The 24,829-nt window shown below is 50.0% G+C and overlaps 1 protein-coding gene and 1 pseudogene across 5 annotated transcripts in view; one reads left to right on the top strand and one right to left on the bottom strand.

The window, feature by feature from the left end:
• Bcl7c (BAF chromatin remodeling complex subunit BCL7C) overlaps positions 1-23,409 on the top strand; it is a 34,901-nt gene extending 11,492 nt beyond the window's left edge. The window contains exons 6-9 of one of the 5 annotated variants that reach the window (XR_012910615.1): positions 16,358-16,551; positions 16,636-16,681; positions 16,770-16,954; positions 17,526-23,408. Coding sequence is in view for 3 of the 5 variants with exons in the window: in XM_075972368.1 (XP_075828483.1) it covers positions 16,358-16,551; positions 16,636-16,681; positions 16,770-16,814 (285 nt within the window). In the remaining 2 variants the exon portion in view is untranslated. Of the gene's footprint in view, positions 1-16,357 lie in introns of all 5 variants that reach the window. The other 4 variants (XR_012910616.1, XM_075972368.1, XM_075972369.1 and 1 more) reach the window with 4 other exon arrangements.
• LOC142850656 (proteasome subunit alpha type-3 pseudogene) lies at positions 9,997-11,124 on the bottom strand (annotated as a pseudogene).
• Positions 23,410-24,829: the final 1,420 nt, after the last annotated feature.

The raw sequence follows: 24,829 nt of genomic DNA, 5'->3' as shown, positions 1-24,829 counted from the left end.
GTGTGTGTGTGTGTGTGTGTGTGTGTGTGCGCATGTGTGCGTGTGTCTGTGTGTGCAATGCCACAGTATGCAGGTAGAGATCAGGCGACAGCTTTTGGGGGTTCTGGGGATAGCACTCAGGTTCTTGGGCTTAGTGCAGTGTTCTCCACCTTCCTAAGGCCGCCACCCTTTAATGCAGTTTGTGCTGTGGTAACCCCAACCATAAAATGATTTTTGTTGCTATTTCATAACTGTAATTTTCCTACTGTTATGAATCATAATATAAATATCTATATTTTCTGGTGGTCTTAGGCAATCCCTTTGAAAGGGTTCTACGACCCCTAAAGAGGTTGTGACCCACAGGGGAAAAATTCTGGCTTAGAGGTGATGCCTTTATCTACTGAGCCATTTTGCCAGTTTAATCGATGTTTATTAAACCTCAGAGTGGTCTACTACTACTCCATCTGGACACCTTCATGGTTCCATGCCTGGGACTTGTGTTCTGAAAGCTCCCAAAGCAATACTAAAGTGCTTTGACTTTTAGACCTATGAATATAGGATTTGATTCATTTATATAATCTTGACTGTGTTGACAACAATTAAAAATCTGGACTCCTGACTGCCCTTGAAAGAAGGAATTCTGAAACATAGAGTGTGCTTCCCAGAAGGCTTTATCACTAAGAGCCCAGGGATACTGGCTACTCCTATGTGGATGAAGTTTGGGGCTCTTAATTCTTCCCCTTTAGTGTTGGTCCCTTGTGTGGCCTCAGGCTGCTGGCCCATCTGCCTCACCTCTCACTCAGTTCTGGTAACAGCTGTCTTCCAGTCCCTCAGGCCCCATGCTGCCGTGTCCTCCGGTCCCTTGGGCCCCGTGCTGCCACTGCCCTCCACTCCCTCGGGCACCGCAATGCCGTTCCTCCGGTCCCTCGGGCACTGTGCCGCTGTGTCCTCCAGTCCTTTCGGCACCATGCCGGATGTCTTTACCTATAGAGCTCATCCACGAAGTTCTTCAGCACAGCAGACAAGGACCTGTGCATGTGGCTCCTGCCCACTTCTCTTGCCCCTCTCCCTGGAATTTTCTACCTAACTTTCGTTTTGTTTTGTTGTTTTTTTCGAGACAGGGATTCTGTGTAGCCCTGGCTGTTCTGGAACCAGTTCTGTAGACCAGGCCTTGAACTCACAGAGATCCACCTGCCTCTGCCTCCCAAGTGCTGGGATTAAAGGCATGCGCCACCACCTAGCACTTCTTCCTAACTTTCTGCGGCTTTTGAGTCTGTCCTGGAACTAGCTCTGTAGACCAGCCTGGCCTCGAACTCACAGAGATCCGTCTGCCTCTGCCTCCCGAGTGCTGGGATTAAAGGCGTGCGCCACCAGCACCCGGCTTCTTCCTAACTTTTAACACTGAAGCTGAGCTATAATCTCAATAGAAAGGTCAGGTGTTCAGAGTTATCCTCAGCTGTACAGTGAGTTTGAGGCCAGCATGGGGTGTGTGAACACAATTTAAAAAAAAAATAAAAAAAAAACAAGCATTAAAGCTGCCTGGGCTTCTGTCACTGAGCCCCCGCCATGCCTCTGGCTGGAAAGCTCTTCCAAGCCCCCGCTTCCAGCAAACACTTACCTTTCAGGCCTTGGGGTCGCACCTCCTACTGGGTGGTTCCTTGACCTCCCAACCAAGTCAGATCCTGAGCAGGCCACTGTACTTCCCCACGTGGTTGGGTCTCTTCCTTCCTCTGTCAGTAGAAGGCCACATCTGCCCTTTGGGGCACAACGTGGGTGACAGCCACGTTTCATCAGAGGAGATGGCCAGGGATGCATGTGTTAAGGATAAACAGACAAGACCGAGCCCATCTTCTTCACTGGCGAAGTCCTTGTTCTCAGGTTACATTTCCCCTGTGACGTCAGGGTTAGAGGCAATAGAGATGTAGCCCGGCTAACAGCGTTCGCCTGACATGCGTGGAGCCCTGAGTTCAATCCCCGGACGTACATCATGTAAGCCAGGCAGGGTGGTCATTCTTGGCTTCATAGCAAGTTTTAGGCCTCAGATATGAGTTTGTCTCTCTACATATGTGCACTCAAGCTGTTACTGTTGTGTCCATCTTTGTCCTCTCGGAGGCTCTCCGTAGAGATCAGGTGATCATGGAGTGTTAGCCGAGGGCCATCCCGCTCATCACGGTTTAGTAGTTCTTCATCTTGTGGTTACTTGGCCAGGTCAGACTTGTCCTTAAACGTACACTCTTCAACTGGCAGAAGCCTGCCATCAGTTAGCAGGGTGTCTGTAAGGCTGTGAAGGCAGGGGTGTTACTGACTGGTGACCCCTACGTCCCCACGGAAGAGAGACAGCACAATAACCTTTCCGTCCCTCACCCTTGGCGGTGGACTTGTGGATTTGTGGACTTTGAGGTTGTCTGTCTCTGCTCCCGTGGGTAGAACAGACCTGAGTGGTATGGGATAGGGATGCAGAGCAGGGGTGAGGTTGTTCTTAGATTTAGATTGACTTGTACTTCTCAGACAAGTCACACTGCCTGTCTAGATCTTAGCTACCCAAATAAAATGTGGAGCCAATGAGCCAATGTTCTTTTCCTCAATTTTGGGGTCATCTGCATGAATTTCGTCAGGAATACTGTGAGTCAAGTTCCAGGCCTGAGGATCTGTGACTCAGTTGTCATGAGGCAGGCTCTTGCTGTGTAGTCCAGGCTACATTGGACTAACCATCCTCCGGACCCAGTCACCCACAACTCTGGGATTCTAATCCAGTCCCTCGCTGTTTCATCGTTGCGTTTACTGCTATATTTGAATTTCTTGCACTGGTATGCCCACTCGAGGGAGTTTATTTAGGAAATGAAATAGTAAAATCAAACATGTTGTAAAATCTGCAATAAGTCTGGTCGGAGTTTTCATGAATTTTAAGAACTTGGGAAGGAGTGGGTGGAAGATGCTCATGGATTCATCAACCAACCATCGACTGCCTCTCCTCGGAGGGGTTGAGCATATAGAGGGAGGGACTGGCTCAGTTTTCTGCTCAGCTTTTACAGAACCAGAAAACATAGGCAGGTGTGGCCCAGCTGCCCGAGCAGAGGGTGAGCAGCTGCTCCTACAGAGCGAGCTCACCCCAGTCGGCCTTGGTTTCCCTGCAGCTTGACTGGTACAGATCAGACACACACACACACACACACACACACACACACACCCATACTGGCTCCCTAAACCACCGCTGTGGCCCTGGGCAGCATCTGAGGCCCTGCTGGGCCCTGGTTTTCCAGGCTGTGCTGGGTGAGGACAGCTGGTGTTCAGTTCAGGTACCTGATCCTCTAATAACCCTTCTGTTGTCCAGGACGTGGGCCTGAGAAAGTTAGTTTGGCTTGTGGAGTGGTGTTTTCCCACTCCCTTGCCCAATGAACTGAGGCAGAGTTGTTAAGCACAGCCCTGGATTCCTAACTCTGCTCTGGAGACTGGGTCAGCTCCTTCCCTCCTCCACTTCCTTTTTCCCTGCTTTCTTCTTCCCCTCCTTCCCACAGACTCTTCCCCTCCTTCCCACAGACTCTTCCCCTCCTTCCTAGTGCTGGAATTTCAGGATGTCTCAGGATCCTGGTTTCAGTGGTGCTGGGGATGGAACCCAGGGCCACCTGAGCTACATCCCCTGCCCCAGCTGCCCTCTGCCCTCGGTGCTCAGGATGGAACCCAGGACCTCAGACATGCTAAGCAAGCTAGCACCCTGCCTGTGAGCTACACCCATAGTAGTAGCTACTGTTATCTGGTCCCTGTGTGTGTGAGTGAGTGTGTGTGTGTGTGTGTGTGTGTGTGTGTGTGTGTGTGAAAGAGAGAGAGAGACAGACAGACAGAGACAGAGATAGAGTATGCGAGAGAGAGACAGGGAGAGAAAGTGTGTGTGAGAGAGAGACAGAGAGAAAGTGTTTGTGTGTGCGTGAGAGAGAATGCACGCTTGCGTGCGTGTGGTGTGTGGTGTATCGCTCTTCATATGCCTCTCCGGGTTATTTTTTGAGACAGGGCGTCCACTGGACCCAGAACTCCTCAGTCTTGTTAGGTTGGTCACCAGAGAGCTCCAGGGTTCTGCTCTCTTTCCTCCAAGCTCTGAGGTAGAAAGAAGATCCTCCCTGCCATGCCCATATATGGTAAGAGGATCACTAGTTTGAGACTATCCTAGGCTACATACGGAGACCATGTCTCAAAAAATAAATACAGAGCTGATGAAGATGGCTCATTTGGCAGAAGCAGCTGCCGCACAAGCCTAATGCCAGAGTCCAGTTCCTGGCTCTCTCCTTCTCTCTCTCTCTCTCTCTCTCTCTCTCTCTCTCTCTCTCTCTCTCTCTCTCTCTCTCTCACACACACACACACACACACACACACACACACACTTTAAAAATCTTTAAATCTCAGGACTGGAGACATGGCTTAGCAGCTAAGAGCACTGGCTGCTCTTCCAGAGGACCCAATATCAATTCCCTGCTCCTATATGGCAGCTCACAACTGTCTGTAACCCCAGGTCCAGGGTGTCTGACACTCTCACACCAGTGCGCATAAAAAAAATTAAATAAATTATTTAAAAACTGTAAAGCTCACTGGGTAGTGGTGGCATACACCCTTAATCCCAGCACTTACGAGGCAGAGGCAAGCAGATCTTTGTGTGTTCGAGGCCAGCCTGGTCTACAGAGCGAGTTCCAGGACAGGCTCCAAAGCAACACAGAGAAACCATGTCTCAAAGGATAGCAAACACTAGGTGTTGTCAGCAGGGATCTGCAGATGGCAGGTACAGAGTTTTTTCCTGCTCTGGCCGCTTTCTCTTGGCCTTGTTATGTTACCAAGGACGGCCTCAGAGTCCGGCACAGTCATCCTCCTGTGTTGGCTTCCCTAAAGCTGGGACACAGGTGTGCACTGTGTCTGCTGAAACACTACCTTTAGCCAGGGTGGGCTACACAAAACCCTATCTCAAAACCAGCTAAACAGACTAACCCCAGAACAGCAACGGACTCGGAAGGTCAGCACCAGGTCACTGCAGGGGTTGGATTTGCAGTTTCCCTGTGACTGTCAGCTGCCACAGGCAGTGAAAACGCTGTCACGATTGCAAGATGAGGTGTGGCAGGGGATCTGGAGAGATGGCTCAGTGGTGCCGAGCACTTGCTCGTCCTGCAGAGGACCTGGGTTCAGTTCCTAGACCCACATGAAGGCTCACAACCTTCTGTAACTCAAGTCCCAGGGAGTTGGCCTCTGAAGGCACCCAGTACACATGTGGTGCATATACATACATGTAGGAAAGCATCCATACATGTAAAATAATATCTAAGACATTTTGTTAAAAAGTGAGACCTGGAAGCTGAGAAGAAAGAAAGGTAAAATAGAGGCTGTAAGAAAGAGAGCTGGGACCTGGCACACGCCTTTAATCCCAGCACTTGGGAGGCAGAGGCAGGAGGATCTCTGAATTAGAATTCAGCCTACAAAGTGAGTTCCAGGGCCACACAAAGAAACTCTGTCTCAAAACAAAGCAAACAATCACCTTTTCCAGTTATATTCATTTCGTGTTGATGTGATAAGCTGTCATATATTTAGTGGCTTATCACAGCACGGATGGCGGCTGCTGGTGACCCATGCTTGCAGTCACAGCTCTCGCTCTGGGCAGTGAGACAGGAGGGTCAAACAAATAAAAACAGATTTATCACGTTACAGCTCTGTAGGTCAGATGTTCCACCCTGGTTTCTGTTGGTGTGGTCATGTCTGTGTGTATTCCTTTCTGGAGATCTTAAAGGGAAATCTGTCCTTGCCCTTTCTGGCTTGTGTAGACTCCTTGGCTCATGGTTCCTTCACCATCTGTATCTGCCTTTCCAAAGTCATGTCTCCTCTGATCCCAGCCAGAAATAACTCTGATTTCAGAGACCCTTGGGCTTCACGGGGATCACTTGGACAGTCCAGGGTAATCTCACCAACATAATATCCTTTATCACCTGCAAAATTCCCAGCTAATGTAGGTCACGGCTTGATCAGCTGGTATTCCTGGTGTGTCATTTTCTATTGGCAAAGAATTTAGCCCTGTGCAAGCTCAAAGTGACCAAATGGGTCCCCATCTCTTCTTCTTTTTTTTTTCTTTTGAGACAGGGTTTCTCTGTAGCTTTGGAGCCTGTCTTGGAACTTGCTACGTAGACCAGGCTGGCCTTTAACTTACAGAGATCCACCTGTCTCTGCCTCCCAAATGCTGGGATTAAAGGCGGGCGCCACCACCGCCCGGCCCCAGGTTTGTTTTTTATGACCATTGCCAGTATCAGTTAGAATAGGGTTTAATCAGTGTGGAGGCTTGAATATAATTGGTCACCATAATTTCATAAGGAGTGGCTCTCTTGGGAGGTGTGGCTTTGTTGGAGTGGGTGTGGTCTTGTTGGAGGAAGTGTGTTGCTGTGGGGGCGGGCTTTGAGGTGTCCTATGCTCAGGATACAACCCAGTGTTTCAGTTGACTTCCTGTTGCCTACAAGACGTAGGACTCTCAGCTACTCCGGCATCACGTCTGCCTGGATGCTGCCATACTCCCTAGCAGACAGAACCTCTGAAACTGTAAGGGAGCCACCCCAATTAAATATTTTCCTTTGTAAGAATTGCCATGGTCATGCTGTCTCTGCACAGCACTAGGAACCCTAACTAAGACAGTCAGGAAGCAGAACTGCGACGGGAAAGTTTAGCATACAGAATATTTTGGGGTGTCATGGCAAGCAGTTACATTCTCAGCATTTGGAACACTGAGGCAGGAAAATCACAAGTTCAAGGCCAATCTGGGCTGTAATAGTGAGACCTTGCCTCAAACAAACAAAAGAATTATAAATAAATGATTTGAATGATTTAGCCACAAAAAAAGTTCCAGATATCAGGATTGACCACCACCCCTGAAGCTGAGTTAGGACTCAGATTTACTTGAAAGAATGCGACAGCTTAGTCACTCACGTTCCTCAGCAGTGGAATGTCGTCTTCAGTGTCAGGTGGAGCTCCTGGAACCGAGGGCTGTGGCAAGCGTGCTGTGCTGGGCTCTAACAAAGTCAGACTGACATCCCATGTGACCTGCTTGAGGAATGCCTGCGTGTCTTTCCCAGCCCTGCTGGAAGGGATCAAAGACTTTTGAAAGACATGTCAGTACAGGACTCAGGCACCGGCCACACATTCTCAGTGAGACACAAGACTGGGAGAAGCTGCAAGACACACAGGCGGTCCAGTGCTTATGAGACAGTTGCTATGGAAACCGAGCGCTGGAGAAAGACTGCTGTGCCATAGCTCAGCGCTAGAGAAAGCAGCATCAGGTCAAGGTGCGGTGTGTGCCGAGATGTCCAAGCGTCGGAAATCTGTGCTTGCAAATGCGGGATACGGTCTGGGTTTTAGATGTTGGGAGAAGAGGCATGGTAAGGGGGGGCTCTCTTTGTTCCTGACATCCATGTAAGGAAGGGGACCACCAGGATGTCCCCATCTACAGGCCCAGCCAAACTGCAACCAAAGACAAGAGAAACGAAAGCTCAGCAGGACCAGAACCAGGCGGAGCAGAGCCTTCCTCTTACCGTGTTCCTCCAGCGCCCTCTGCTGACCAAGCTTCATGTGCTCTGAGCCCATGATCAGTCTTAAAGAAGGTGCTGGAAGAAGAGCAACAAAGTGAACCACAGACTGAGAGCCAATGTGGGAGCAAGGGAGGCTTCAGTAAAAGGCTTGGAAACTTTATGTCTCCGAGGAAAACAGATTAATTAATGTGAGCGTATTGTCATCTATGCATCAGTCTGGTCCAGAGAGAAGTTACTCGGATTCGGGAGAATAATTAAAGATGACCACGAACTCTATCAGGTGATGACACCGATTGCAGCTGCCATATCAGTACATCTTTCTTGGAGCAACTCAGTATGGCTCTTGGTATTTGGTATGAAGCCAGCGTCCTGACCCTTTTTTCCATACAAGGTATATCAATCAAAAGAAGGGTTTCAAGCCGTCCTTGGTTACAAAAGGAAAACCTGTGCCCTGCAGAATCCCAGGGCTCATACTTGTGGATTAGGCAGTTTCATATTTGTGAACATGAGCCCTCTAATGTCAGAGTCAAGCTACATCTCACACGGTTACTCCCCCTAAAAAAAAGACCTGATTCTCGGAGGCCTATTTGTCTATCAGAGGTAACATACTGGATATCACCAGTGAAGTTACCCATAGGGACCAGAACTTGTCAATGCTCCGAAACAAGCCCACGCTGCAGTCCGTGCTGTTCTGTGACCGCACTTGTGACCTGGCCCGTTGAGACTCAGTGTCTGTGCAAACGACAGTGCTTGCCTCTAGACAGGCCAATGGAAGGACTCATCTCAGAGTCAAAAGACTTATTCATTTATTTATTTATTTTTGAGACAGAGTCTCACTATGTATCTCTGGTTGGTCTGGAATTCACTTTGTAGACCATGCTGTACTCGAACTCACAGAGATCCTCCTGCCTCTGCCTCCCCAGTGCTGAGATTGATTCTATGTTACCAATTCAAGAGTTTTTAAAATTATTGTTTGATTTTATGTATATGACTGTTGTGTCTGCATGTATGTCTGTGTACCACTTTCTTGTGGAGATGAGAAGAAGGGGCCAGGCTCCCTGGAGTTAGAGTTACAGATGGTTGTGAGTGACCATGTGGGTGTTGGGAATGGAACTCAGTTCCCCTGAAAGAGCAGCCAGTGCTTCTAACTGCTGAGCCATCTCTTCAATGCTCTCTCCTTTAAAAATATCCATGTATTTCATTTTATGTATATGAACTTTTTGTCGTTATGTGTGTGCCTTGTGCCTTTGGTGGCCAGAAGAGCGTCTTAGTCTCTTGGAATTGGAGTTGCAGGCAGTTGTGAGCCACTAGATAGGAGCTGGGAACCAAACCCAGGTCCTCTGGAATAGGAGTAAGAGCTCTTAACCACTGAGCCATCTCTGCAGCACCCACCCCAAGCCCATTTTATAATGATAGCCTTTAACTTAATGTCAGCTGGAGCCATTACTGCCCTGAGATCAGCTTGGTCTTTTGCTACTTCCTTGTTGCTGGTCGCTGAAACAGTACCGACAGAAGCAGCTTAGGGAGGCATTGTCCCTGCTCACGGTTTCAGTCCAACCTGGTGGCGAGTGTGGCAAAGCTGATGGCAGGAGAGGCCTGGAGACGCGCCCCACTTTGGAGTGGACTCTGGTGTGGGTCCAGCTGGAAGGCCGTGTCACTGACCGTCAGAGGTTTTCTTTTCTGTTCCCTGCCCACCGTGAGATGAGGTTAGCAGGTCTGTGCCTCCGTACCGTGTACCCTTCCATGACACTCTGACTCAAGACAAATCCAGAAACAATAGTGACAGTGACTGTGGACTGTGAGACAATAAACGTTGTTTCTTCCTCCTCATCCTCATCTTCATTAAGACAGCATTTCTCTGTGTAGCCCTGGCTGTAGTGGAACTCGCTCTGTAGGCCAGGCTGGCCTCGAACTCAGAGATCCCCCTGCCTCTGCCTCCTCAGTGGTGGCATTAAGGGACTGTGACACCACCGCCCAGCTAAGCTTTTCTTCTTTTAAGTTGTTTTTCTCAGGAATTTTGTCACAGCATCAAAAACTCAACCACTAAAGTCTGTTACATTTTTTTAAAAAAAATATTACGATTGTGTGCGTGTGTGTTTACCACATCGTTGTATGAAGATCAGAGGACAGCTTAAGGGAGGTGTTTCTCTCCGTCCACTGTGTGGGTCCCAGGATTGAACTCAGGTCCATAGGCTTAGTGGCAAGCACCTTTGCCCACTGAGCCATCTCTCTGGCCCTGACTTTTATTTTTTTCCTCACATTATTGCTTCTTAGTAGCCAGAATAGGAAATGAGGTTGCTTCAACACAGGCAGGTGGCTCAGGACAGTCTTGTCCTTTCCGGCGGACTAACATCTCACTCTGGTAGGGCTGTTAGGACAAAGTACCACACACAGTTTAGTGACTTCTATAGCAGAAACTTATTTTTGTTGTTGTTTATAAGACAAACATTTCATAAATTGGTTAGCGGGGATGTGTAATTCATGGTACGAAACCGTTATGAGGGGCGGCCACAGAAGGGTAAAGGTAGATGCTGAAGATGCCATCACCTCCTTCATCTTCCGTCACAGATTCTTTAGCACGTTTCTCTGCCTCCTTCCCTACAGCTTTAGAGGCGATGTATGTCTTCCTTTGTTGTCAGACTTTCTTTTGGGACCACCAGCTCCCATATAACGACACAGAGACTTTTTGTTAGTTATGAATGCTCGGCCTTTAGCTTAGGCTGTTCCCCAACTGGCTCTTATAACTTAAATTAACCTGTTTTTAGTCATCTACATTCTGCTGTGTGGCTCGTTACCTCTCCTCCATATTGTACGTCTGACTTCCTCTGTGTCCTGCTGGCTCCTGCTGGCGTTTCTGCCTCTCTCCATCCCAGAATTCCTATCTCTGCCCAGAAGTCCCGCCTCTGCTCTCATGCCTAGCTATTGGCCATTCAGCTCTTATTAAACCAATTAGGTATTTCAGGCAGGTAAGGTAAATCAGCAACACAGTCACAATCACCAGTATGATACAGTATCCCATAACATTCCTTTAGTTATCTCACCAGCCCAGCGGAGCTCTCGTTCAAGAGCTTTGTCTTTAACCTCACCCCTGTGATGTCAGTCACCCCTGCAACTTCTTGCGCTCCGTCAAGGCAGGTCGTTTCTTTCAGCTGAAGCCTTTGAACGCCATCTTTGCAGCTTGCCTGCCTTTGCCAATGGCACAGCCCCAATAACCATATGAAACACTGGAGGGGTCAACCATATAGAGCTGTAAGACCCCCAACATGGAACTTGCCCAAAGGTCTAAGAACACTGTAGCATGTACAAGCCTGTATGGCTGGTTGTTCCGTCTGTGAGATGTTCTAGAGGATTCTAACAGCCAAAGTTAGATCTAAAGTTGGCAGTGTTTTCTCTTGTTATGTCTGCTAACAAATGAATATCTGCCAACAAACCTATTTATATATAATTCCAACATGTTGGTTAGCATTAGAAAGTCGTTTATTGGAGCCTCATCCATGGAGTTTGGAAAGGACTAGCTTTTCTACCCCAAGGCAATGCTCTCTTTACTTATGCTGCTCATAGCTGTACTGAGTCCAATGGCCTTCATGCCATACTCAACTGAAACCATCGGGAGAGCGTAGAGGCCAGCCAGCTATACCTAGTACCATTGGAGCTCACGGTGCCAACCCAGAGGCCTCAGAGGGCTTCCGACTGAAGTGCCCTGCACAGCTCTCAAGACTAGACGTCTAAGAAAGGTCTGAGCAGGTTGGTTTCTTCAGAGGCTCTCTCCTTAGCTGTTTTCTCACATCTTCCCACGGTCTTCCTTGGCATGCTCTGTGTGCAGATTTCCTTAGCAATCATGTAGGATTAAAGTTGGCCCTAAAGACTTTTTAATTCAGTTGTCAATTATTAAAGACCCTATATCCAAATTATCTGAAATACTAGGAGTTAGGACTTCAACATGTGAGTCTGAGGGGAAGGTTCTGTTCAGTCCCCGACAGTGAGAACTGAACAGATTTGCAGACATTATCCTACTGCAGGACCAAGAGCAGCCTCGCCCATGGGGCTTCGGGGATAAGGAGCACTTTCTGTGGGTCAGCCAGCATATGCAGCTCCCCTCCATGTCCCAGAAAGAGAGCAACTTAGCTGGCTTCCCCGATGCTGCTTGTGTTGAGAGTCGGTGTTGGCTTGTTGTTTTGGTGGAAGGCTAAAGGAGTCCTAACCACCCCCTTCCTGCACCCCCAGCCCTGTTAGAGGTAATGAATGATTTAACCATCTGTTTCTCACAGGTCTCCCCTAGCAAACCTTGGAACTTGGGAAAACAAGGCAGAATGGAATTAGAATCCCCTTTTAGGGGAGAAATGAAGGCAAGATAGGTATGAAGAAGTGTCATTCCTCCCTCCTAGCTGCCATGGTTTCCTCAGCAGTCAGGAGGAGGCCTTGGGACTTCCCTCTGCACAACAGGGAGTCTTAGGACTGTGGCAGCTGTGTTCTCTCCAGCTGAGCTGCTGTGTGAAGCAGCGCATGTGTTTTCTCTCGCTGTTTACTGGACAGCCAGAAGCTAGGCTTTTATTTGTTGCTTGCTTGTTTGTTTTTATGTGCGCTGGTGGTTTGCCCTCATGTGTTTCTAGGTGAGGGTGTTGGGTCCCCTGGAACTGGAGTTATAGACAGCTGTGAGTTGAGTTGCCCTGTGGGTGCTAAGAATTGAACCCAGGTCCTCTGGAAGATCTGTCAGTGCTCCTAACCACTCACTGAGTCATCTCTCCAGCCCCTAGAGTGCACACCTTTAATCCCAGTGCTTCAGAAGCAGAGGCAGGCTTGTGTGTGTGTGTGTGTGTGTGTGTGTGTGTATCCTTTGAAAATTGCATTCTCTGGTCTTCAAGTTTCTGAAGAAAATATTCTTAACTTCTGAGCCATCTCTCTAGCCTCAGTTGTTTGGTTTTTGAGGCAGGGTCTTGTTATGTTGCTTAAGTCGGCACCCAAGTCCTGAGCTCAAGGGATATGCCCGTTTCATGCAAATATGCAGTGTGTATCGGTCATAAGTCACACCCACCCACCACCAATCCCCCAGCTCCTCCTTGTGTCCCACCCATAACCCTCCAACTTCATGTTTATTTATTTATTTTCTTACTAACGACCCCGAGTTCAGGTGGTGCTGCCCATACACATGGGTGTGACCATCCACTGAGGCATGAACGCCTACGGGCAGCCATGTCCTGAGAGAATGACTGTCCCTTAACAGCCATGAACTGCCAATCGTTTGTCCACCTCTCCCAGCCATGCTGGAATTGTACTTATCTTTTTATTTACTGGGTTTTGAGACAGAGTTTCTGTAGCCCTGGCTGTCCTGGAACTCACTCTGTAGTCCAGGCTGGCCCGGAGCTCAGAGATCCACCTCACCTACCTCTGCCTCCCTCTGGGATTAAAGGTGTGTGCTCCCGCCCCCTGGCACCGTACTGAAGCACGCCCCACCCCCTGGCACCATGCTGGAGCACACCCCACCCCCGGCACCATGCTGGAGCACGCCCTACCCCCTGGCACCATTCTGGAGCACGCCCCACCCCCTGGCACCATTCTGGAGCACGCCCCACCCCCGGCACCATGCTGGAGCACACCCCACCCCCGGCACCATGCTGGAGCACACCCCGCCCCCTGGCACCATGCTGGAGTATGCCCCGCCCCCTGGCACCATGCTGGAGTATGCCCCGCCCCCTGGCACCATACTGAAGCACGCCCCACCCCCGGCACCATGCTGGAGCACACCCCGCCCCCTGGCACCATGCTGGAGCACACCCCACCCCCGGCACCATGCTGGAGCACGCCCCACCCCCAGCACCATGCTGGAGCACGCCCCACCCACTGGCACCATGCTGGAGCACGCCCCACCCCCGGCACCATGCTGGAGCACACCCCACCCCCGGCACCATGCTGGAGCACACCCCGCCCCCTGGCACCATGCTGGAGCACGCCCCACCCCCAGCACCATGCTGGAGCACGCCCTTCCCCCCCCCCCCCCGCACCATGCTGGAGCACGCCCCACCCACTGGCACCATGCTGGAGCACGCCCCACCCCCGGCACCATGCTGGAGCACGCCCCACCCACTGGCACCATGCTGGAGCACGCCCCACCCACTGGCACCATGCTGGAGCACGCCCCACCCACTGGCACCATGCTGGAGCACGCCCCACCCACTGGCACCATGCTGGAGCACGCCCCACCCCCAGCACCATGCTGGAGCACGCCCCACCCCCGGCACCATGCTGGAGTATGCCCCGCCCCCTGGCACCATGCTGGAGTATGCCCCGCCCCCTGGCACCATACTGAAGCACGCCCTTCCCCCGGCACCATGCTGGAGCACGCCCCACCCACTGGCACCATGCTGGAGCACACCCCACTCCCTGGCACCATGCTGGAGCACACCCCACCCACTGGCACCATGCTGGAGCACGCCCCACCCACTGGCACCATGCTGGAGCACGCCCCACCCCCAGCACCATGCTGGAGCACGCCCCACCCACTGGCACCATGCTGGAGCACGCCCCACCCACTGGCACCATGCTGGAGTATGCCCCGCCCCCTGGCACCATGCTGGGATTTTATTGGCTTGATCTTGTGCAGGTAACTACAGCTGGTGTGCGTTCAGGTGTGCATCATCCATGCCATGTGCAGATGCCCGCATTTCCTAGGTCTTCTTCCATCAGGGAGTGCTTGCGTTTACCCCCCCTCCACCACAGTGGTTCTTGAGGTTTGATGGAAATTGATACAAGTGATTTATTCTCAGCTGCTCACTCACAGGAATTTATACTCTGTACTCTGACCAATTGTCTCTGCCTTAACCATTACCACTACTACAAACATAAGCTTCTATGACCAAAGTTTAGAGCAAGAGAGCATCAGAAATGTCTGGGTATAAACATAAGTATTTACAGTGCAGTTTGTAAGATGCAATGGCAAATCCATTTATTTAGCAAAACAACAGCAGGTGCACCCCATCCCCAGCGCCTGTGATCGCCCTAGCTTGGAACCGCTCCTGCAGAGCAGGCCTAATGGCCGATCAGAACATGCTCAGTTACCACTGCAGTCACGCCACAATGGTGCCAGTGGGCACACACTGCTAGGCGGGATGGCACTGTAGCCTGCAGGGTTCAGCGCTGGGTGAGACTTGGCAGCGTTTACCCCTCGGCAGCCTGCATAGCAGCTTTTGGCCAATGTAAGCTGGGCAGCAGGGAGGTGACCCTCTGCACCTCCGTGACACCTGATGTAGAAATTTGATGCCAGGATTTAAAAAGACACCTTAATTACACCTTTAAACTCTCTTTGCAGTGGTTCTTAGACAGTGGCTTTGTCCCAGGGGACAGAGCTCTCTGGATGGGGGCACACCAACTGAGGAGCCGGCGGAGGTCTCTAGAGACTGTAACAGATGTGTTCTGTGCTGGGTCTTCCTCCATATTTTCTTTTTCTGTACTTGTCTGTACCTCAGGTCTATCAAGGTCTGGGGCAGGAGAGCCTCCTTAGTGTTGCAGCATTCTGAGGATGTGCCCCCATCCAGAGAGCGCTGTCCCCTGGGACAAAGCCACTGTCTGTATTTTTTCTGTCTCAAGGAACTGAATCAGCTACCCGCTCTCGGCTCCTGCTGACTTCTAATAGATAGTATTAGTGGTGTTGGTTGAGGGGAGGGAACAGGACAGCCAAGGTTGACGGGTGGAAAATGTTTTAAGGTAACCGCTCTCTGCCTTCCCGAAGATCTGTGGACTCTCCCTCCACCCTGCAGCTGCTTCCATTCCTCCTGTCTTACGGCTGAGCAAGCTGAGACTGGACAAATGTGTGCCGCTGTCCAGGACTGCAGAGCGAGAAGTGCCGGGTCTAAGACTCAGCCCAGAGTGTCTGATTGCAGAAACCGCTCCTTCACCTCTCTAACCAGGCTGTCCTTCCACTTCTGTCTTCTGTCAGAATACAGAACTTAGGTTTAGTTGGTAGGGTGGCCTGGGATTCTTGTGGTGAGAGGAGACACCCTTCATCTCATTGTCCTCCAATTTTCACACACGTGCCTTCACTCCTCTCCATTCACACAAAACAAATAAGTGAGATTTTTTTTAATTATTATTATGTTTGCTTTACTTTTGAGACAGGAACTCTCAGTGTAGCTTGGCTGTTCTGGAACTCACTCTGTAGACCAGGCTGGCCTTGAATTCACAGAGATCTACCTGCCTCTGCGCCATAAGTACTGATTACAGGCATGCACAACCATGCCTGGCTTTTTATTTTAAAAAGCCAGACTGTTGGTGCAAGTTTGTATGTAAGTGCTGAGGAGGTGGGGACAGGTGGAGCCAGGGACTTACTGGAGCCAGACTAACCCAGTCTGGGGGCTGCAGGTTCAATGAGAGATCCTGTTTCAAAATAAGGTGTAGGGGCCGGGCAGTGGTGGCGCATGCCTTTAATCCCAGCACTCGGGAGGCAGAGGCAGGTGGATCTCTGTGAGTTCGAGGCCAGCCTGGTCTAGAAGAGCTAGTTCCAGGACAGGCACCAAAGCTACAGAGAAACCCTGTCTCGAAAAACCAAAAAAAAAAAAAAAAAGGTGTAGGATGATTGAGGAAGACACCCAAGGGTCCACCTTGGCTTCCTCATGCGCCTGCATACATAAACATGCTCACACACACACGAACATGCACACACACGAACATGCGCACACACATGTGAACATGTGCACACACAAACATGCACACACACGAACATGCACACACAAACACAGGCTCTAGCTGTATTCTCTCTCTGCTTTCTCTGTTTGTTCTCCTATTGTCTTTCCGGCTTTGTGCAGGGTAAGGAGAAGAGCGACTATCGGTGTTTTCTTCTCTCCTTGCAGGACTCTGGAGTGAGGATAACAAGGAGAGCCCTCCAAGAGAAAGGCTTGAAAACAGAGCCCCTCAGGAGGCTTCTGCCCAGGAGAGGACTCCGGACAAACGTCCGGTCTGCTTCCACAGTGCCAGACACCAGAGCTCCAGGAGGTGGGAGCAAGGCCCAGAGGGCACCCAGGACGATCCCACAGGGGAAGGGGAGGTGAGCGGGCCCATCCCGCAAGGTGAGGCCCTTAGGTCTTCTTTAGCTGCCCCAGGATCCACTCACCTCCTTGCACCGCTTCAGGGTGGAGAGAGCTTCAGAGGTGGATGCCTGCTGTGCATACTTGGAGGTAGGCAGCCAGCCCTCCGCCTGTCCCTAACCCTAAATCTGGATCCATCTTGCTTGTTATGGGTCCCAAACTGTGGGGCTTGGGGCAGGTCACAGACAAGGAGCGCCTAAGGACGCCGCTGGGTGATGCCTAGATGCAACTTGAGTATACAAAAGGATGGACCCCGGGTCAACTTGGCCACCTCTTCAAGCACCAGGGCCGTCATCCGCCAGAGGGCCAGGCATGGCCCCCAAGGTGGCACATTCGACCTTTGGAACCACAGGATCTACCCTGGTGAGCAGCCAGCAGTGTCTGAAGCATTGGGCAGTAGGTGCTAGGTGCTAGTTTGCAGAATCTGCGAATGGTGTCCAAATTCATGCTTGTGTGGGAGCATTACCTGTGCATAGACATACCGCTCCGGCAAGCACCCGGCAGCCTCCCCTCCCTCATAGGCCTGTGGACGCTAGGCCTGCCGATTAACCTTGGGCTCAAGAAGACACATGCCAACCTTGCCTGTCAGGCAAGGGGCACACATGAGCGATCTAGTGACCTCTCAGACCAGGCCACCACCTCCTGCTGGAGGACCCAAGTCCAGGGATGGATGGAAACTTATGGTCCAGCCCTGAGCCTGCCAAACCTACCTGGAAACAACCCGTTTTGAGAAACCCATGACAAACGAGCCATCTGAGTGGCTCCAAGGGCTTCTATCAACCTCTCGCCTCCTGACTTAACAACGCAGTGGGCCTGCCGTGCCAGGAAATGGCTCCCACTTGCTGAGGGCTTCCTCTACTACAGACTGCAGTTGTGGGAATTATTTAGTACAATATTCCAGTGTCATAGATCCTGTTACGTTTACATTTTACAGATACGGAAGCTACATAGCCAGGCGGTTGAAGAGCTTGCCCTAAGTCACACAGCCTGCCTGTGGCAGAACCAGCATTCCGACAGCTCCCTGCCTGCCCCCAGGCCCTGCTGGTACACCACTTCTCACGCTGGGACCCCCAGGCCCTGCTGGTACACCACTTTTCACGCTGGGCTTGCTGTGGGGCTGAAGCTGTGAGGTTAAGGCATTCATTTATGGAGCACCCGTTTTTCTCAGTGGAAATTCTATAGGACTTTTAACGTTTAAAGAAATGTTTTTTATTTATTTATTTTTTCTATCTCACTCTGCAGCCTTTGCCAGCCTTGAACTCACAGAGATCCTCCTGCCTCTGCCTCCTGAGTGCTGGGATTCAAGGTGCATAACACTACACCCAACTCAGGACATTTTTTTAAAATAATAAAAAGAGCAGATGCCCTGTGGGAGGAAAGAATTTTGTTTCCATAATGGAGATGCTATAGAAATGTATGGTAAGGCCTGAGATTCCAGCTCAGCCCCTGGGTCCCTGGGTGACCCCTTTAGAGTCCTAATGCTGCAGGAAGATCATCCCAGGCCCCACTCCTGTGTGGAGGCTTCCAGAAGTCACTAGCTTACTGAGTGACTGGGGAACTTCAAGAAGTAAAGATTTATTAGTTAAGTCTTCTGAATTTCCAGTGGGGCAGAAGTTTTCAAATTTCCCACAGATACTAATTTTCAGGAATTAGAAATGAAAACTAGGAATTCTGGGGAGATCCAGAAAAATCATCCTTTGTATTTTTTTTCGAACTCTCTGTACTTTAAAGACTAAGATGCTCGCAGTCAGTAGCAGTTTAAAAGAGCTTGCTGGCCATGGTGGGGGCTCACGACTTTAGTCCTCAGCAGAGGAAGGCAGAGGCAGGCGGGTCTTTCTGAGTTTGAGGCCAACCTGGTCTACAGAGCTAGTTCCAGGACAGCGAGGGCTACACAGAGAAACCCTGTCTCAAAAACAAACAAACAAACAAAAAAGAGCTCTAAGCCTTAAATACTCTAAAGGTGGAAACTGCCAGTGTGTGGCACTGGGTAGTACCTGAATAACAAGATGTTTACAGATCCAGTTAGATTCATAGTACGCCACAATCATGAGTTGAAATTGCGATACAAAAGCTTAGTTACAAATATATAATTTCTCAGAGCATCTTAGGATTTGCAGAAACCGTCCTATGCATGTGAACACATTCATGTTTATCTTACTTGTGAGAGTCATTATCAGGAGCAGGGTCACAGAAGAGTGGACCGGGCAGCGGCAACTCCCAGTTACGGGGTCCCAGATTCGGAGGATAGCCGCCTAAACTCCCTGTGTTAGTGTTTCCCGTTCCTGCTCTTTGACCTGATACAGTGGTTCCTCCCAGCCAGGACTCCTCTGGGCTGCTGAGCGTTGGTTGTTAGAGGACAGCTAGTTACAATATGTTCTCTTTTTCCCTCAATTTATTTACTGATTGGTTTTGAGATTAAAACAAAGCAAAACAAAAAACAACCCCTCCCAGGTTTCCCAAAGAGTGTCAACAAGGAATTCTGAACAGAAACAGTCCTGTGGGCTGGGCAGCCATGATGAGCAAGTGTGCTGGTCCTTATGAAGCCCAGGCTTCGAAACTCCATGGAGTGGAGCACCCCAGCTCCGCCTGTCCCCGGCTGTGAGGCCTTGGCTGAACTACTTACTGCCCAGCTTCAGTTTAGTGGGTAGACTCATATCTAGGAAGTAATATTCTTGATTTTGTAAGGTAACATTGTGGAAAGGTTACCAGCATGGCTTTAGGGTCGGGCAGGCTGCTGTTTAAACCCTAGCTTCAGGGCTTCCTACCTCTTTGATTTGGGGCAAGTTCTAACCACTGGATTTTTCCCTTCTGTAAAATGGGGACGCGGATCTATTTCATAGGGCTGTGGTAAGTTTAAGTGAGATCATGTATGAACTGCGTAGGCTGTACATGCTTGATCCACGTGGGCCAGGGTAGTCGTTACCCACTGTATCTACCTCACAGGGCCGGTTGTGAGGATGAAGGGCGGCAGAGAATGCTGAGGATGCTGTCTAAGCTATGAGGTGACAGTAACTTGCCAGTCTTCCCTCTGGAGATGGGGAGATAGGAAGTTATGCCAGATATCAACAGAATGCCCAAGGAGAGGGACGGGCATGCTTCTGGCCAGACGGTGTGGCCGGGCTGAAGGGGAGGGGCCACTATGGCAGCCAGAGACAGGTGCGCATGCCCTCCCTCTGGTGAGGGTTGCTCCAGTCAAGTGGGCAGTCCAGTGCGTATGTCGTAACCCTTGGGGACAGGGAGAAAACAGGTTCAGTTTTAAGAAGGATGCTAGCTGAGGGGCTAAAGGAGAAAAGTGTTTGCCCAGTGTGAGCAAGGGACATAGATTTCATATCTAGCACCTCAGGAAAAATATAAGCAAACAAACAAACCAAAACCAACCAAACAAAGATCCTCTTCTTGGTTAAAGGTTTTGACCGAAGAACAGTGTTCTGTGGACGCATCCACAGTGTGTTTTTAAATAGGACTCGAAATTGCAGAAAGGACCGTGTGGGAATCGGTGAGAGGTGGCTGGGTGCACATTAAGGAACTGTTTCCATTGGCTGGAAACCAGCAGCCTCCTCCCGCGAGTGCAGAGTGCAGACCAAAGCAGTTCCGAGGGCCCTCTGAAGACGACGTCCCACGATCCTGGTAGTAGCTTCACACAGTAAACCCTCAGATTAGAGATGGGAGTGCCATGCTCGCGCATGCTCTATCAGGACAGGATCCAGGCCTTTCACCGGCACTGAGCTTCCTGCACCCACCAGCATCACACCGCTGATCCCGAGCAAGGAAGGAGTTAGTGCCGTGTCTAAGCGCCCTCCCCTCCTGGCCTAGCAGCAAACCCTGCTCTTGCTCTTACTCCTCTTCCTCGTTTCCCTGTATGTCAGGATCCTCCGGGTGCCACCCTTAGACTTTAACAAACCATGAGGGTGCTCTCATTCACCAGACTGCCTCTCCGAACACAGTTGCACTCAGCTCCTTGCCTTGTGGGCATCTAGGCTCCCAGCTCACTCAGTGTCATTCCCTCCACACGTCCCTCGTGAGTTCCCATTCTTTAACCCCAGCCCTTCAGTTTCAAGCTGACTTGGCAAGTGGGCAGTCAATTCAGGGCTCCTTCAACGTCAGCGCCTCTTGATCAAACTCTTGGGACTAAGGGTTAAGGGCAGGGCTGAGAGTTGCCAATAGCTTGGAGCTGAACTTAGAGAGTGGGATTTGCCCTCTCATCATCTAGCTGGTTACTCGGTGCCCACAGCTGTGCCAGCTTCAGTAGCTGGTGCAGGAGATACACTCGTGAGCAGAACAGACCCAAACCCTGGCTTCAGGGAGCCTCCAGGCAACTGGGGAAGATAGACTGACATCCAGTTCTCCATGAATACCAACTCTGAGCCTGGCATGGTGGCACACGCCTATAATGCCAGCCCTTTGGGAGGTAGAGGTAGGAGGATCAGGAGTTCAAGGTTAACTTTGGATACTTATCAAATTAGAGGCCAGCCTGGGCTGCATAAGCCTCTGTCTCAAAAACAAACACAGTGCACACCCTGTAACCTGTGACGTACGTGGAGAGTTCAGGGTACTGTGAAAGCCTAGGACAGAGGGGTGGGGTGTGTCAAGACAACGCCAATGTGGGCCCGCAGTATGGAGAAGGGAGTTCTATGTAAAGGCAATAATAGACCCTCAAAGGGAGGAAGCGCTTGCTGTGTTGGGAAGCAGCAATGCTGTCCTTGTGGCTGGACTGAGCCTCAGTGGGGATGATGTCATAGACCTTACAGACCGTGTTGGTGTTAAAGTTTGATTTGGAAACAATTTCAGAATTCCCGGAAAGTCACGAGAGCGGTACAAACGAAGTCTGCATACTTTGATGGCGAACTCCCCAGTGTAAGCGTTTCGTTCGGCTTGACTTATCCCCGGCGTCTACCTGTACTGTGTCCTCGTACCTTGTAGTCTGAACTCGGAGAGTAAGTTACATACATCATGTCTGTTCACACTCACAATACAGTGGCTGTTTGCTAACGCCTCGCTCGCTTCCCTGAACTTCTCACTGCGCAGACGGTGGCTCAAGCTCTCCTTGTTCTTTAGTGGCTCTCTCTAGTCACCTTTATTAGCGTCTCCCCTCTAGGACAAAATCAAGTCTACGAACGCTGTGGAGCATACGTTGTGGTTTCTTGCTTGTATCTTTTAATGTGGCATAGACTTTCTTTCCTTTGTTTGAATAGACAATTTCTCCTTTTGGGTCTGTCTGCTGTTTCTTTGTTACTGTGTATGTGCTATGCATTCATGGTTGGGAGAATGTGTAAGTGATTGTCCTTCCTCAGCGTCTTAGTGAAGGCACACAACATCTATCTGTTCCTCTGGTGATATTCAAAAAAATTTTTTTTGAGTGAGTGTCTCTCTGTAGCCCTGGATGTCCTTGAGCTTGTTATGTAAACTTGAACTAATGCCTGTCTCCCATGTGCTGGAATCAAAGGCATGCAAACTACATTTCTCTCTCTCTCTCTCCCTCTCTGGCGGGGTGGGGGGGCAGTTTCGTGGCAGGATTTCTCTGTGTGTAGCTTTGGCTGGCCTCAAACTCACAGAGATCTGCCCGCCTCTGCCTCCCAAGAGCTGGGATTAAAGGCATGCACCACCACAGCCTGGTCTACATTTTTTTTCAAGACAGGGTCTCACTATGTAGCTCTGACTGACCTGGAACTCACTTTGTAGACCAGGCTGGCCTCGAAATCACAAAGATCCACTTGCCTCTGCCTCTCGATTGTTGGGTTTAAAGGCATGTGCTACCACGCTCAGCTAGCAATATAATTTTTCAAAATTTGTCTTTAGGGCTGGAGAGTTGACTTAGTGGCTAAGAGCACTGGTTTCTTTTTGAGAGAACCCAGGTCCATTCTCAGAACCTACATGGCAACTCACAACCTCCTGTAACTCCAGTTCCAGGGGATCTGATGCCCTCTTCTGGTCTTGGAGGGCATAGCACCCTGCACAGACGTACTTGAACGCAAAACACCCATACACATAAAACAAAACCCCAAAACCCTATCATTTTATCCCGACTTCAATGAAATAATGACCTGGCAGAATTCAATTTGTGTCTCATCCCACCCTAAGTGCCGTGTCAAAGTGAACTAGTCAAGGAACTAAGGATTCTGGGGCTGTTGAGGTGTTCCTCTGTGAGGGGTACCAAGGTGTGTGGCAGGAGTCCCTCCCACGGGCCTGGAATGCCAGGCTACTGATGTGCTCTCACACACTGTGCCTGCCACTGATGTGGCAGGGTGATTGATCTGGATCTGCCAGTTGGAAAGATGATTCGGGAGGCTGCGGTGCTGTTTCCAGCTTTCTAAACCAGCTCTTTGTTGCCGCTGAGGGTTCTCATACCTCAGATGTCCCCGTGCCTGAGCATGGCCTTGTTCATCTGAGTGTATGATGATAATCATGAAACCTGTCTCAGCTGCACTTGCCCGGACAGCTTACAGTCGGGTCCAGGCGGTCATCTGTCTCAGGTATGCTAACCCGGACAGCTTACGGTCAGTCTGCCAGCAAACACCTCTCTCCCTGACAACATTGTGGCCAGGGTCATGCCACCCAGTCCTCCCTCGCACTGTGGGAAATGAGTCCAAGTCTGGCTGAACATCGTGGAACATCCTCTTAGAGGCTGGTGCGTAGGAAGCCACAGTCTTGCCTGTGAAGTGCTCAAAGCAATGGCAGAAATTTAAGAGACTGGAGAAAGCTGGATGCCGTGAAAATCCACGCAAGGCAAGGTTGCTTCTGGTGGGAGAAATCTGGGTAAGTCAGCAGAGAAGGTGGCTTTTGACCTGAGCCTTGAGTGAAGAGAATGCTGGTTTCTGCTTTACAAAAGAAATATTTAATTATTCAGTAAATAAGGAATTTTTTAAAAAGCAAAGCCCATATCTTTATTTGTCATTGATATTTTCAAACACGATTAGTGTTGGTTTCATGATACTCCACTAGGCAGATAATCCACACTCACAGAACATTGTTGAAATAATCCATCCTGGGGGCTGGAGAGCTGGCTCAGTGGTTAAGAGCACTGACTGTTCTTCCAGAGGACCCGGGCTCAATTCCCAGCACCACATGGATGCTCATGATTGTCTATAATTCCAGTTCCAGGAGATCCGACATGCAAAACACAAATGCACTAAAATAAATGATATTTTAACTATCCTTCAACTCCATCAAAGACTGCAGGAGGATATAATATTACCTAAGTAAACAGGAAGTACATTGTAAGCAACTTCAAAACTCTAGAAATGACAGAGACATCTCACTGCTTAGACAGTCACCCAAAGTTCTTCTGTAACATTGGGGCATCCAGCCTTCAGCCTACAGGCCCAGACTTTTCCATGAAGCAGGAAATTTCAAAGACAGTTCCGTCTATATTGGCAGTCTGTCAGTCACTTTCTTCTGTGTCCTGCAGAATGACTGGCAGACTCTTTCATGAAGCAGGAACCCCGAAGGATCGTCTCGCCTTTAGGCAAGTTCAGCAGTCACTTCTTTGTGGATCCGGCATGTCCAGTTCATACAGTACACTAAAACTTTAAAAAACTAAATCTTTAAAAATTATTTTTAAATAACATTTCTTAATCTTGACTTATTTGTGTCCTAAGGATATCTATGTCTACATATACAGAGAGAGAGAGAGAAGCATGCCTTAAACAAGGCGGAAGTTGAGTGATATCTGAGGTGTTATTTGCCCTCTCCATGTGTACAATAGCACAGGAACGCCCACACTTGCCCATTCAAACATTACAAGCTAATTACATCTGTGAGTCAGGTTAGGAGCTCAGGCTCTGGAGACAAAGAACAAGGGCAGGGAAATCCAGCTCCGCTATTTATTAACTTAGGTGCTTTTCTGTGAAACGGAGACAATAGGTGTGAATCCGTAAACACTTCCTGGTGAGTGCTCAACTAGGCTAACAGGTGCCATGGTGGTCATTGTTACGTTGCCTGACTGCCCAGTAGTGACACTTGGGCCTCTGGAGCAGAAATAGAAAGCTTTAGTCCCCTCGCCTTGTTTTTTGAGACAGGGTCTCTGTGTGTAGCCCCGCTTGTTCTGGAACTCTCTGTGTAGACCAGGCTGGCCTCAAACTCGCAGAGATCCACCTGCCCCTGCCTCCCATGCTGGGATTAAAGGTGTGCACCACTACACTTGGCTGAAAGATTGAAAACAGAACTGGCTGGTCACTCAAGGCAGCCAAAAGGTGTACCTACTAACTCATCGAATAAGGAGTGTGCATATAATGGGTATTT

Source organism: Microtus pennsylvanicus, chromosome 5, assembly GCF_037038515.1.
Source record: "Microtus pennsylvanicus isolate mMicPen1 chromosome 5, mMicPen1.hap1, whole genome shotgun sequence".
Classification (NCBI taxonomy): Eukaryota; Metazoa; Chordata; class Mammalia; order Rodentia; family Cricetidae; genus Microtus; species Microtus pennsylvanicus.
Note: the sequence above shows the minus strand (reverse complement) of the source record. Positions and strands in the feature narration are given on the sequence as shown.